Source organism: Phascolarctos cinereus, unplaced genomic scaffold (genome assembly GCF_003287225.1).
Source record: "Phascolarctos cinereus isolate Bilbo 61053 unplaced genomic scaffold, phaCin_HiC Scaffold_9;HRSCAF=440, whole genome shotgun sequence".
Classification (NCBI taxonomy): domain Eukaryota; kingdom Metazoa; phylum Chordata; class Mammalia; order Diprotodontia; family Phascolarctidae; genus Phascolarctos; species Phascolarctos cinereus.
The window spans coordinates 218,803,000-218,818,810 of NW_027556402.1; the positions used below are offsets into that span (position 1 = coordinate 218,803,000).

Below are 15,811 nucleotides of genomic sequence, written 5' to 3' on the forward strand. Positions count from 1 at the left end.
AAAGGGGGAGGAAGGGAATTTCATTATGTGGAAAAGTGTCATGAAGGCTGGGGCTAATGAGTAGATCTGCCTTTCTGGGACAAAATTTGTTTTTGAGAGAAGAGTAAGAAGGTCAACATAGCTAGAGTGAGACTGTATATTCAGAGTCCTGAATGTTTGGGTGAATCACATAATCTGAGTCAGAGGGAACCTCAGAAGCTATGTTGACCAACCCATACTCAAACAAGAATGTCCTCTCTAACATCTCTAACAAATGGTCATCCAGCCTTTGCTGGAAGATCTTTAGAAAGGGAAGAATCCACCACGGCATAAAACAGTCCATTTCACTTAGGGATGGCTCTAATTGTCAGAAGTTTTGAAATTTTGTTTTTCCTTATAGCAAGTCTAAATTTATGTCTTTGCCATTCCTTTCTACTTGTTGCTTCTAATTTACTCTTCTGGGGTCAGGTCTAGTGAGTAATTTTGGACTCAATTGGACAAGCACTAGGAGTCCATATTTATAATGACTCATGACAAAGAGGTCACTGCCTCCAGTGAGCACAATAGATCAGATGCAATTTTTGTAACTTTATAACTCATGTTGGCTCCAGGCCCATGGGCTAGCCTGAGGATAAGCACAATACTGAGATACAAGTTGCCTTAGGGTGGATATGACCAACCATGTTAGCCAGTAATGAAAACCCCTTGTTCAAGTCTAATAATGCTATATTTGCTGCCAATAAGATAGTGTTCAGCTGTCTCAGTGATGTCTGTTTGAGTCATGCTCATGAAGATCTGATTCCCATAATAACTGTAAAGGAAACATTTGGAAGGAGCACATGTCTTATTAGTTAGTAACTAATGAACAGAGTATTGGAGAACCCTTGAGAAATTTAAAGTGAGGTACTGTTTGGTCCCATCAGGAGCCGCTGAGAAAAATGGTTGAAAAATCTTTCAGAGAGTGAGGAGGTAAGGATTTTTTAAATAACTGTGATGCTGGGAATGAGAGGAGGTATAACTGAGCACATAATTTTAAGTCTAGCGTTCCCAAGACTAACTACGCCTTAGGAAAGTCCTCTTTCTGTTTTCCATCCTAACTGATACTTCCTGGTGTGTCTGAAGAGATGGTGGGGGTTTGTAATTAAGCTTTCTTCTCTGATGCCCTCCCTACAGATTAGTTGTATTGTGGGTCTGTTCCCTTAGCTCTAGGACAAGGTTTCTAATTGTGTGTGTGTGTGTGTGTGTGTGTGTGTGTGCGCGCGTATGTGCACATATGATGCATATGATGAAGCCCTTTGGTGCAGTTGAAATCTATGGATCCATTCTCAGGTTAATGTTTTTAATTGCATAAAGTAAAATACATAGTTAAGGTAAACAAACAAGTATTTATCAAGTGGTTATTGTTGGGCAGCTAGGTGGTGCCATAGATAGAGTGCCAGGCTTGGAGTCAGTAAGATTCATCTTTATAAGTTCAAATCTGGCCTCAGATACTTAGTAGCTCAGTGACCCTGGACAAGTCACTTAACCCTGTCTGTCTGAGTCCTCATTTGTAAAATGAGCTGGAGAAGGAAATGGCACACCACTCCAAGTATCTCTACCAAGAAAATCCCAAATGAGGTCACGAAGAGTGGGACACCACTGAACAACCATTGTTTGCAAGGCATCCTTGTGCTGAGCTCTGGACAGTCCTCCCCTGAAGGAATTCACTGTGTAAGGGAGGAGACAATATGCAAAAGACTATGTAAATACAAGAAATATTCAAGGTAAATTGGAGATAATCTGAGAGGAAAAGCACTAGCATTGGGGGGGACCAGGAAAGATCTCTTATAGAAGGTGAAATTTGAGCTGAGACTCTAAGGCAGCCAAGGAAACCAGAGGAATGAAGAGAAAGGAGAACATTTCAGGTATGAGGGAGATCCAGTGAAGAGATGCAAACTCAGGAGTTGGAGTGCCATGTGTAAGAAAGTAGGCCAGTATTACTGGATCATGGGAGTCAACTGTAAGAGTACTGGAAAGGAAGGAAGGGTCCAGGTTGTAAAGAGCTTAAAAGAGAATCAATTATTTTGAAATAAAAACATCATTTTCCCTCCAACCAAGTTCATGAACCTCTTGAAATCTACCCACTGACCCATTTGGGGTCCATGGGCCCCAGATTTAGGACCCTTGCTGTAGGTATATAGGTTCTAGAACTAAAGGGGCCTTAGTTACAGCCTAGTCTAACCTTCTTACTTAGGGTCACACAGATAACAAATATGAGGTCAACTTGCCTACTATGTGAAAAGCTCTCTAGCGTCTTCAACAGATAGTTGTCCATCCGTCTAAGCTTGGTACCAAGTGAGAGAGCTTCTTGGCAAACAGAGCCACATTTAACAGATTTGGTTTCCATTCTGGATCTGTATCCTCCAAGGCCATTTAACAAATACTTTATAAAGATGATGATTTAAGAATCACATGCCAACCCAGTTAACTAGCCAGTGGAACATGAAATAACAACTCTATGAATATTTACTAAGTGTGTGTTAGGTGCTAAGTATTATGGGAAATGCAAAAGACTTATAAGACACAGTGCCCAAATTGATTGGTTGTTTTCTTCCTTGACTAGGAACAGATTGTGATCTAAAATTTCTCGGGACGTATTACTGCATAGCAGCAATGATACAAATGGCGGCTGTGTCTCTAGGCTTGCGCTCAGAAGTCTACTTAAGCTGTAAAATGTCTTATGTGTAACCTGACCCAAGCTGACTCTAAGAAGATCCAAGCTCCGACTTTAGAAGAGGCATTAAACTTTTTAAATTTGGTTGTTGTGTTTGTCTTTCACTCTTAAAGAGGACCATGACATCAGGGAGATGATGACATGACTTGCAATTAACTTTGATTTGAGTGAGGGAGGGCTGTGCAAAGTCACCAGCCTTACTTTCTCCTCCAGAGCCATCTGGGTCCGGTGGCCAGAAATTCATCCTGGAGATGACCCAGGATGCAATGGGAGATCTTGGCCCTTTTAAGCTAAGGTCTTTTCAGGTTCTCACTTTGAGTGAGGTAGCACCCCATTCAGTGAATAGGCCTCTTTAAGAAGTGAGTCAAGGGATGACCTCTTTAATAAAAAAAAAAAAAAAAAAAAGAAAGTAGGAGGGGAAGATCTTTGGGGTTGCTGGCCAAAAGAGAAACGGTTACTATTTACATTCACTCTGTGCCAGGAGGGCCCAAAAAATAACCTTTAAGTCGTGCTTGGGCAGGGACCTTTTGTTGTCCAATCTATGAGCTCCAGAGTGAGTTGGGTTTAAGGTTGTGAAAGAGATGGGAAGGGGGGAGGTTGTGAAAAAGCAACTTCAAGATTAATATAACCAAAAAGCTTTCTAACAATTAGAGCTGTGGAAAAGTGAAATGGGATGATGCAGAAGGAGGGAATTCTCTATCCCTGGAGGCTTGAAAGTGAAGGTTGAATGGCCACTTGCTTGCCAAGGATGTTGTAGAAACGATTTCTGTTTAGACAGGTGCTGAGCTAGATTTCCTCTGTGGTCATTCAACTAATAAGTATCTCAGGCAAGATTAGAACTCAGATCTTTCCATCTCCCAAGCACTGTTCCCTCTCCATTAATGCCAATGTCCATAATTTAGGGACTGCCATAATACATAAAATAATTTCTGTTATTCAAGGTCTCATTATAAAATAAGTAATTCTATGTGCCAAGTAAGCAACCTTTCTGATTATTTTATAGGTATACCTAGTCCATGTATTTTGGCCCATATTCTTTAGTGAAAACCTTGTGCAAAAGAGGGCTACATATGCCTAGAGTCATCATTATTGTGGAGGTGAGACTGGGGACAGCACACACGTCTATGATATAACTCCAAAGAGAACCCTGAACTTCACCTTTGTTTCATGAAAGCTTCCACTTGCCGTACTGTCCAACTTTTCATTTGCTCTCTTGCCTCCCTTTTGAAGGTTTTCATCCCTGACCCTCTTCCCAGTTAGATCTCTGGTTAGGAGGAGCTAAGAATGATAACAAGAAACAGAAAACGTGCTCATCAAACTGGTAGGTAGGAAGTTGGTAAGGTTAGCTTGATATAATGGATGATAAAATTTAAGTGCCAAAAGATCGCTGTGGACTAAAATAGTGGATTAGATTGGATGAGGAGAAATTGAATGAGATAAGAATCTAGACCTGTGATTTCATTAGCAGAGGGAATTGCCCTTACCACCGGAGCTTGCGACCTTCTCTGCAACTTAAAATTTTAGGTAGCTGCCCAGATTCAGGGCAGTGATGATCCAGAAAACAAAGTTCTCAGCACCAAACCTCTTGGTACCACGCAGAGGTTCAACATCATGGAGAGATATGGTATTAACAATGGAAATGACATTCAAGAAGATCACCATCTGCTTTGCCTCTGCATCCAAAGGATCACTGGGTGTTTCTATCTGGCTTACTACTAAAACTTCTCTGTTAGAATGTAAGTTCTTTGAATCACAAGCACTTAGTACAATATTAGGTAAGTAGTAAGCACTTAAATTCTTTTTTCGGTCAGTCATTCATCCTATAGAGGTGGAAGCAAAGGGAACCCATGACATTCTTTGTACTTGTCCCCACCAGCACAGAATTCTCACAAGATTACAAAGTATGTGGCCCTAGATTTATGGAGGCATTCGTACCCAGTGTGTGTCCTGAGAGAGGAGACTATAAATGACAATGATCTCAGTCTTTAAGTGAGTCAGCTACAGGGTGAGACATAGATTGGCACCAACTTGAGGAAGAAAATCATGGTTAGGAGATCCCTGGGACACATTTAATTCCCTGCAGCACTTTGGTTTATTTATTTATTTTTTTAATAGCAAGGTTTCAAAATACCTGAAATCACCCTGTGGCCCCACCCTCTGCTCGGTCCTGTTCTGATAGACAATGCCATGTTTATATGATTCCTAGAGTATTACCATTCAGTGCCCTGGGCATCTCATGCAAAGTGCCTCAGGTTGAATTGGCAGCATCGTTGTGTCCTAAGTAAATATTTACCAGACACACCTCTGGTCTTTCAAACTTCTGGAGCTAGATATGCATTTAATTTAAAAAAATTAAAAAAAGAAAAGAAAGAAAAAGAAAATAAAACTTAGTGCCTTAATTTTTAAAACCTTTTTTGGCCTTATTGGAGTACTGCTCTGTAAAGTAACTTGTACTGAATTTTAAAATTATTATTCTAAGGCAGGGGTGGGGGTGGAAGGGACACCTGACCCAGATAAATTTACAGGCAGATTCTATTAAACTTTTAAATAATAAATATCTATACAACACAAATTATTCTTTTAAAAAATTAGGAAGAAGGCACTCTAACAAACTCCTTGTGAGACATATATAATCCTAATGCCTGAACATGGGAAAGAGAAAAAATCTACAGACCAATGTCAATTTTAAATTTTTGAATTAAATCCTACCCCCTCAAAGTGTTATTAAAATGAAAAAAGTATCCTTTGATATTTCTCTACTCCTTCTGTGATGTGAGAAAATATAAAAAAGCCTTCCTGAACCTGTTAGATCCAGATACCCATATTCTTACACACACACACACACACACACACACACACACACACGCCAAGCACTGAGTCCTAAGAAGAGTGTCAGTGATGTCTATTGAGCAATAAACTTCGTTCTCACCACCTTCCAATATGTCCATGAGCAACTCTTCCAAGTCTGACTCTCAAAGGGAGAGCCAAAAATGCCAGTGTTTCACAATCATGGCAGCATCTGAGAACTTGGCTCATTTGGGAAGAGTTCCATTCTCCCTAGTCATTGGCTGTGTGTGTGTGTGTGTGTGTGTGTGTGTGTGAAAAAGCAACTACCAGAACATACTGACCTCCTTTTGAGGATTAGAAAAAGAAATATCAAAAAATTACATTTAATTTTGATGCCTTTGGGAATCAAGGAGGGAATTCACGCACACCGATAAATATGAGTCATAGAATTATGTATCTAAAGTTGGAAGGGACATCAAAGAGCATCTAGTCCAAACCAACCATTTTACAGATGAAGAAACTGAGGCACAGGGAGGTTTATGACTTGACCAAGATCATGCAGGTAGTGATCCCATCAGAGGTCCTCTGACTTGAGAGTCAGTGATCTTTCTACTATGCCACACAGCTGCCATATAAATACAGATTATTAAGTGTCTGACACTAAGCAAGTTTGTAGCTAATAATGATTATTATAATTAATAATGATTGTTATTATTATAGAGTGCCTCCAAGTCTATCAAGTGCATTTTTTACCACTTTGTGGAGGTGATATAAGCATTATTACTGCCCCCCTACAGAGGGCACAGCTGAGGCAAGAGAGCAAATGATTTTTCCACAGTGAGGCAGCCAGTATGTACCAAAGACAGGATTGAACCAGGTCTCCTTGGTTGTAAATGTATTGTTATTTCTATTATGCCACTACGTTATGGCAGCTACAAGTGGGGAATACATAATAAACTTATCACTTACGTCAATATTTCGATGGATCTATGTTCTTGTTAATGAGGGCACTCCATCTAACACCTCAGACTAAAACCCTTCTATGCCTTCCAATCTGATATTACCCTTTTCATGTCATCCTATAAATCTGTCAGACACAATGCATACTCTTTACATTAGAAGAAAGGAAAACAAGCATTTATTAAGTGCCTACTACATGCTGGGTATTGTGCCAGGTTCTGGGGCTACAAAGAAAGGCAAAATATAGTTCCTGCCCTGGAGGAACTCACAATCTAGGGGGGAGACAACATGCAGACAAGTTATATACAGGGAATAATTAACAGAAGGAAAGCATTAGAGTTCAGGTAGTTGGAAAGGCTTCCTGTAGCAGATGAGATTTTAGCTGGGACGTGAAGGAGACCAGCTAGTAGAGATGAGAAGAAAACGCATCCTAGGCATGACAGACCACCAGTGAAAATGGCCAGATCCAGGAGGTGGCATGTCTTGTTTAAGGAGCAGCAAGGAAACCAGTATCACTGAATCAAATGGTATGTGGAAAGGTGTAAGGTATATAAGAAGACTTGGAAAATTGGGGAGGGCTGATAAGTTATGATGGGCTTTGAATGCCAAACAGAGGATTTTGTATTTGATTCCATAGGTCATAGGGAGTCACGGGAGTTGATTGAATAACGGATTGTCACAGTCAGACCTGCACTTTCAGAAAATCACTTTTGTGGTCAAATGGAGTATGCAGTGGAGTAAGGAAAGACTTATGGGAGGCAGAGCAGAAGTAGGCTTAGCCGGGAGATAATCTGTTTTAGACTTTGAAGGAGTTACCTACACTTATATAAGATTACAAATCTGAAATAAGTTGGAGAGAGAGAGATGGAAAGAGACAGTGACAGAGAGACAGAGAAAGATATTTCCTTGCTAATCCAGAGGAAGACTGTAAGATTTGGAATGTGAGGGATTTTTTGGTTTGTTTTGTGGTGTCTTATCCAAAGCCAGTTGTGGACGTATAAGTCCAATTGGTATAGGGGATTAATGAAAGGTATGTTAATATGAGCTGAATTCATTTATTCTACTGTGAAGAGAGGTATTAGGGGATTGGGCATTGGACTGACCATTAGGTAGAGTGGATTTAATTAACAATTATGCTCCTGAGATGTGTGGTTAAATGTAGCGTCCTAAGTTTAGAGCTGCAAGGAATTTTAGAATAATTTAGTTCTCCCTTCTCATTTTCATATAAGGAAACTCAAGTCCAGAGAAATGAGTTACATACCCAGAGGTAAATGGCAGACTTGGGATTCCAGGTCTCCCTATTCCAAATCTAGCTTTCTTTCTCGATCACCACAAAGCCTCTCTTTCCTATGCTTTTAACTCCTTCAAGTGCAAAAATAAGGATAATAATTCCTGATTCACCTTTTTCACTGCAATGTTATAGAGATAAATGATACTATTTTAATTAAAATTCTGAAAATGCATGCTTTTGAATAAAAGGGAAAGAACCATATAGATACATAGCAGTAGCATCGGAGGTTGTTTTGGGTTTTGGGGGATTTTTTTTTTTGTAATTCAGATGACACATAATAAGCTCTGTATAACTGTTAGATATTATTATTATTATTATCCAGTGCAAATTCTTCATAATACTATAGGCCCAAGGCCCAAGTGTGTAAGGATTTGATATTATTCTATTATTGGAAAAACATGATGTTGGGGATATGTCCAGAGTTTCAAAACAAACTAAATCCAACTAATTGAGTTAAGACCATCTCAGTTACAGAGATAAGCAGCTTTGATGTCTAGTTTGTGATTGTGCTTTATTTTCTCTCCAGAGAGACACTTTTCATTTTTTTCTTTTGAGGTTTTTGCAATATTTCCATAAAGTGGAGCAACTCTCTTGGTACTTTCCACTGTCCTGTTAGTGTGTGTGTGTGTGTGTGTGTGTGTGTGTGTGTGTGTGTGTGTGTGTGTGTGTGTGAAAGAAGGAAATGCCTGGTCTTTGGGCCTGGATTTATTGGTCTGGTTAATTACTGACGTTTATATAGTTCTGTAATGTTTGTTTTAAAGACAGTAACTACGTTGACCCATAAAACAACTCAAGTAAGCACTATAGCCATGATTATGCCCACTTTAAAGATAAGGAAAGAGAATCGGAGAGTTTAAGAGATTTTCCCATTATAAGAATCAGAGGAAGCATTTGAACCGAGGTCATGAGAGAGTTTAAGAGGCTTTACCTATAGTAAGAACCAGAGGTAGAATTTGAACCCAGGTCTTCCTAACTCTAGACCTAGCACTCTGTCCACCAAATAATGCTGCTTTCTAATGTGCTGGCTCTACCTCAGATAACTTGGGGAGCTATTTTCTAAAGCATTATTAGCTTCATACTTATAGTACTATGTTAATACCTTTATCAACACTCATTGGAACACTAATTACGTGGGAAGAATCTTGGAAATAAAACCAAAGATGCTTCTGTGTACCTACTAGTTAAATCCAACATAACGGAATTATAAAGCCCAAAGAAGTTGTCATTATGCTTATTATCATGATGATGAGCTGACAAAATATTCTCTGTTTTCACCATATTAGGGGGAATAATAATCAATTTTAAGCAAAGAAAGAAACACTTCTTGAAATTCCATCAGGTAACATAAAATTAACCAGATGAAATTCAGTGTTTTCAAGTCTTTACATTCTTTCTTCTTTTATCTCATCAAGCATTTGACAGCAAACTCCTTTCCCTGGAATGGGAATTAGAGAACCATGACATTTCTCAAGGGTGGAGGATGGTTTCATTAGATACCTAATTAAAGAGGAAAGAAGGAAGGAGGGAAATTCAACAAGAATTGGTGGAGTTTGAAATGGGAAAAAGCTGCATTAACTAGCTAATCTATTAGAATTCATGTGAAATTGTTGCATTTTTTAAATCATCATTATTTTGTTTTCCTTTTGGATTTTTTTTGTCATTTCCACTCACGTTCACTTATATTAAAATAACACTACCCTGCTTGAAGTATTTAATTAATTATTTTGTTCATGTTATTTTTTTTTATTTTAGCTTATTTGACCATGTTTTTACATCTCTGGATCTCTGAACATGCCCCTCCTCCCTACCCAGAGTGCCAGACAGGAGAGAGGAGGGGAGAAAGACTGAGAGGGACAGAGAGAGGAAGGAAGAAAGCCAGAGAGAAAAGGAGAGGGGGAGGGAGAGAGTGAGCATTTTATGCTGGTCATTTCAGGGTTAGTCTGGGTTCTCATGGTAAAGCCAACAGAAAAACTAGACTTAGAGATGGAAAATTCTAGTTATAGAAAGGTTAGCCAAGTGTGGTGAGATACAAGGAAAGAATGAGAAGCAGTGGGTCAAAGTTACAGAAAGGCTGATTTAGGCTCTATAGAAGGGAAAACATTCTAAAACTCAGGACTATTGGAAATTGGAATGTTCTACCTTTAGAGAGAATAGAATTTTGCTTACTAGAAATCAGGATCAGAGATCTAGAACTGACAGGAATGTAAAGGTCATTTAGTCAATGCTTCCATTTTGTAGATGAGAAAAAAGGAGGCCCAGGAATATTAAGATCTTCCAAAGATCTGTATTCAAATTCTCTCCTTGAACACTTACTTACCGTGTGACCCTAAATAACAACCTCTTTGTGCCTCAGTTTCCTCATTTGTGAAATGAGGGGATTGGATTGATGACATCTAAGGTCCCCTCCAGTGCCAGGTCTATAATCCATGAAGCTATGACCTATGACACAGAGGCTAGAAAATCACTTAACGATTTGTGGATGATATTGTAGGGGGGAAATTGTGCTCAGGCATGGGTCAGGCTGGATAACCTCTAAGGTCCTTTTGAATTCCAAGATTCTAAGATTCTGTATGGACCCTGGAAGTTGAATTTTTAAATAAAAGTGCTTATTTTCTTCTGATTTATCCTTATTCTCTTTAAAATAGAATTTAGCAGGAAAAATTTCAACTAACAGATTTTTTTGTCAGTTGGGATTCCATTAAACAAGATTTTAATCATGTAATGGTAATTGTACCCCTCCCTATCTCTTCTTCATCTATTAAACAACAATGACAAAAAATTCTAGTTTGGAAACTCAGAGAGATCCCACTTTATTGAAGCCTTGAATGTGGTCACTTTCTCAAGGATTTACACTTGGCTTTTCTCTTTCTGTGGAAAGCAGTTTATTATTTTCAAACATCTTTGCATAACAATGATCAACTGTTGTTCCCAGGCATTGCCCACAGCCCTAGACTTTAAACTCTTCTCTAATGTGAACATTCATCTGCTGCTCCATCATTCATCCACACTGTGTGTGTGTGTGTGTGTGTGTGTGTGTGTGTGTCCCTGCTTAAATTAGTTTTATTTAGTCTTGATTTGCTGTAAAATGTGCCATTGGATTTAGCAAATAGGTAGCAGAAGTTCCTTTGCCAGGGAATTGGTTTTTGGAAGATTATACCTTTTAAGAAATATGCCTTTAAACACCATGGAAAGAAAGTGGAAAAGAAGGGTTAGAACATACTTCCTTTTTTAATTTTCTAGTCATTCCTATTTTTAACAATGGTAGGAACCACAGCTTTTTTTCCCACCATTGAACTTTAAGATTTAGAAAGTGTTCTATGTACAGTTTCTATTAGCTCCATTTTACCAGTGAGGAAACTAACTTTAGTTGGACTCAAGTAAGTGCATTGTGCCCATCAGCTTTAGGACTTAGAGCAAGGGTGTGAGCTTGATGAAGCTGGCAGAAAATGGATCTTAGAAGTGACAAGAAATGCTATTCAGCATCTTCAAGCAACTGACAGAAATCCGTAAAACCAAAAGCCATTCCCCAATTGATAAGTCATCAAAGGATACAAAGAATAGTTCTCAAAGGAAGAATTGCAAACTATTAAATAACACATGCAACATTGTTCTTTGTTACTTATAATAAGAGAAAGGCAGATCAAAACATATCTGAGGTTTCACCTTACAGTCAGCAAGCTGGCAAGACTTTGTGTCTCCAGAACCCAGGACAGTGCTCATTGTCATCATCATCCTCATCATCATCATCATTGACCCGTATATACTTTTTTAAGTGTTGAAAAGGGCTTTATATTTACTATCTCATTTGATCCAAACAACAATTTTAAGAGATAGCAGCTGTTATTATCCCTGTTTTACAGATGTGGAAACTGAAACTGAGAGTGGTTAAGTGACCTTCCCAGATTCACATACATAAAAAGTGTTTGAGGCAGGAATTGAATTCAGATATTCCTGACTCCAGGTCCGACAATCTACACACTGTACCACCTAGCTGCTTAATAAATGTTTGCGAATTGATTGATGCCTCTTAGTACAATGTGCTAATTCTGGTTTCCATGATTTTTTTGCCCCATTTTTATTTTAAAGACTTCCGTGCTTTAAGCACAATAGGGATTCATCAAACTCATTGTAGTTGTGCCCCAACATTTATCCAGTCATTTTTCAGTCATAGCTGATTCTTTGTGACCCTATTTGGAGTTCTCTTGGCAAAGACACTGGAATGGTTTGCCATTTCATTCTACAGCTCATTTTACAATTGAAGAAACTGAGGCAAACAGAGTTAAGTAACTTACCTAGGATCACACAGCTAGTAAGTATCTGAGTCCACATTTGAACTCAGGAAGAGGAGTCTTCCTGACTCCAGGACCAGTGCTCTATGCACTATGATGCCACATAACTACCCTGTACCCCATCAAGTTGGATATAAAAGGTGGAAAAGCATTTTCCACTTGGGGATGTTCAGGTGAGACTCTGGTACTGGATAATTTTCCTTCTGACTACTCTACCATTAAATAATATTTTAAAAGGAAAATTTCTGAGGGCTATAAAAAGAAAAGATGGGAAAGGACAGAGAGAGTCTTCCAGCTACGAAGCACTCTCCAAACTATTCAATCAAGAATAACTCTCTAATTGACTGGCTTCAATCACCAAGATTGGATTCTGGAACCTTGCAGGTCCATTTCAGATTCCCTCCATGGAGGGGGGAAATCTATTTTTGGGGTACCTGTTATTGGCCTTTCTAATTGAGAGGAAAAAGCTGCCCTTATTGCACATTGGAACCTCTGGTGATTAATCAGCTAGGAGTAGGCTCCTTCTTCTGTTTAAGCACAAAAACAGTGGAAAGAAATGGCTACTGGGGCCTGAATTGTCACATGGCCAGAGCCTGGCTGCCTAATTCTTCCTATGTCCTTTAAATTGAGAGAAAATTGTAATATACTCACTATTGGTGGAATTGGGTTTCCCTTACTTTTGAGAAGTGGGAAAAAAATAATAACCTCCACTAAAGCCCCAATAATTGATTCATTTAGAGTAGAGGTTCTTAACCTGTTTTGTGTCATGGACCCCTTTGGCAGTCTGGGGAAGCCTATGGACTCCTTCTAGGAATAACATTTTTAAATGTATAAAATAAATTGTACTGGGTTATAAATGGAAGCCATTATATTGAAATATAGTTATTAAAATATTTTTAAAACAAGTTAATGGATTCCAGGCTAAGAACCCCTTGTTTAGAGCTAGAATGGACCTTAGAGACTCTCTGGTCCAACCCTCTCATTGTATAGATGAGGCAATTGAGGCAAACAGGGTTAAGTGACTTGCCCAGCAAAGAATTGGAAATTGAGAGGATGCCCATACATTGGGGAATGGCTGAACAAGTTGTGGTGTATGAATGTAATGGAATACTATTGTGCTATAAGAAATGATGAACAGGCTGACTTCAGAAAAACCTGGAAAGTCTTGTATGGTCTGATGCTGAATGAAGTGAGCAGAACCAGGAGAACGTTGTACACAATAACAGCCATGTTGTGCGATGACTAATATTGATAAACTTAACCCTTCCCAACAATACATGGATCTAAGATGGCCTCATGATGGAAAATGCTATCCACATCCAAAGAAAGAGCTATGGAGTTTGAATGCAGATCAAAGCATTCTCTTTGCTATTTTTTTTTCTTCTGTTGAGTTTTGTTGCCTCTTTCTGGTGGTTCCTGTTAGTTCTAATTCTTACTTACAACATGACTAATGTGAAAATATGTTTAATAGGAATGTATATGTAGAGCCTATATCAGATTGTGTGCCGTCTTGGGGAGGGTGGTGGGGAGGGGGGGGAGAAAAATTTTAAACTCAAAAGCATATGAAAATGACTGTTGATAAATCAAAATAAATTGATAAAAAATAAAATGAAATTTTTAAAAAGTGACTTGCCCAGGGTCAGATGTCTAGTAAGTGTCTGAGGGCAGATTTGAACTCAGGAAGATGAGTCTTCTTGACTCCAGGCCCAGTGCTCTATGCACTGTGCCACCTAGCAGCCTTTTTAATCTTAAAGGAAACAAAAAGCTGAAGATTGGTCTATGGAATCTTTGATGATTTTTCTACCACTTCTCAAGTTCCAGGTATAAGAGGTATAGTCTAATTCATTTGTCATGGATGCTAACTTTTATAATCCTAGAATAAAACAGTGATAATAATAACTAGTGGCTTAAGGTTTGCAGAGTACTTTACATCTGTCACAACAACTCTGGGAGGTAGGTGTTATTATTAGCTCCATTTTACAGATGTAGAAACTGAGACAGAGTTTAAGTGACTGGCTGAGGTCGCATAGTAAGTGTCCTAGGATTCCAGCTCAGGTCTTCCAAACTCAAACTCCAGAACTCTGCCCACCCAACCACCTAGCTGCCTCAATCTCACCCCTTTCTCTTCAGGGATATTTGTCATACACATGCAGTCTGTGGAGTTTGCTCTCAGTCTTTTGTCTTAAGAAAGTCAACAATTAGCAAGAAGTTTGACTTTCAAATTAAACTGATTTCATTTTTTTGTTTGTTCTGGTAAACATAAGGGCTGTAAGTGATTCAGCTCCTACAAAAGGAATTGAAGTGTTGATGCTTTAACATTTTGCTCTTTTAAAGGGACACACAGAAGCCTGAACATTTCCTTAAATCCACTCATTAACCTGAAATGGCCCATTAAAAGGCATCCTTTTGGGCAGTGATTTCCCCTTAATGTTTTCTCAATAAAGGGGAAAGATTTTCAGGGTGAAAACAGGGCTTTGGTTTCTCTTCGCCAATCTGTTGCTGACTGTTTTAGTTCCGTGTCTGCTATTCCATTCAGGCCTTCTCATGTTTTGAAGCTGTCTTTAGTCTTCCCCAAGCTCTGATGTCAGATCTCTCAATAGGGTACAGCTAAATTATAGTAAGCTGAATGCTTCATCAGTACAATGCTCGGAATGTTAATGGTGCTAACTGGCCTCAGACAGAAGCAAGACTGAATCATAGGGCCCAGGGGCTGCCATGTGCTAAGTCATGAAATCTGGTTAGTGAGTTTAATTGGGAACCTAAACCCAAGTGCTTCCTTTTTTTTTTTTTAATTGCAGATCTACACAGACTGGGCCAATCACTATCTAGCAAAATCAGGTCATAAACGTTTAATCAAGGATCTTCAGCAAGATGTAACCGATGGCGTCTTATTGGCTGAGATCATCCAGGTCGTAGGTAAGTGTCCAATTTTGCCTTCGGTTCTATGTGTGACATTGGAACCAGGTAGCAAACTTCTCTGCCCTTTTCAAAGAGAGGATGAGGGGTCCGGTATCAAGATCCTCAAGAGCAAGATCAGTGTCAATCCTATACATTACAGTAATTTTTATTCAACTGCATGCTAAGGTAAAATATAAGACTTTCCTGATACTGATAAGATCATTAATGCAGTAACAGTATCTTAAAAGGAAGGTGTTGAGACAAGAAAGAAGCAAATGTTTGCTTGTTTTTCCTTCCTTTGGCTTGCTATTTGTCCAGTGCTTTTAATTTTAGTGGAATAGTCTAGAATTATTTCTCTTAAGTAGCACAGTGCTAAACTAATCCTTCCAACCCTCAATTGGAGTTTAAGAGTCAAACTGCAGCTAGGAAAAAAGGATGACGTTTAGTTTTAAAGTAGCGAGGGAATGGAGATAGAAGAGGAAGGGAAAGGAGAAACCAGACGGACCTGTGCCCCAAGGAGAGGAAGGCTGTTAATCTGGTGAAAAGATGCATTGAGATTGGTCATCTTTGGCCCTCAATCTCTTGCCATGGTCCTTGCCATCCCTTTAGCGATGGGCCAGTCCTGTCATCCATACCAGAAGACTTTAAGCAAACTAGAAGACAAAGGAGGCCAGTGAGCAAGAATTAGACTGTTGTCCCTGGTGGGGGAACTGATATCACATGTAAAAAAGCTGCTGGAGATAAGAGAAAAAAATAACTCAGAGGCTGCAAGCTGAGGACATGCATTGTTGGGGCTCCAAAATATTGGGTGCGACCTTCATTCATGTATTAGATTGATCCTACCTGGAAAAGGTTGATGGAGAAGGCCCAGGGTTTTGAGATGAATTTGGAAAT

The 15,811-nt window shown here is 39.1% G+C and overlaps 1 protein-coding gene and 1 long non-coding RNA gene across 2 annotated transcripts in view; both read left to right on the top strand.

Annotated features, from left to right (window-relative positions):
• Nucleotides 1-15,811, top strand: part of NAV2 (neuron navigator 2) — a 453,334-nt gene that overhangs the window by 115,170 nt on the left and 322,353 nt on the right. Inside the window, 1 exon segment of the mRNA XM_078148755.1 lies at nt 14,818-14,935. Coding sequence (XP_078004881.1) covers nt 14,818-14,935 — 118 coding nt within the window.
• Nucleotides 735-2,776, top strand: LOC110218935 (uncharacterized). Its single transcript, XR_002327448.1, has 2 exons — nt 735-948; nt 2,582-2,776. It is a non-coding gene; the product is annotated as an uncharacterized LOC110218935 (long non-coding RNA).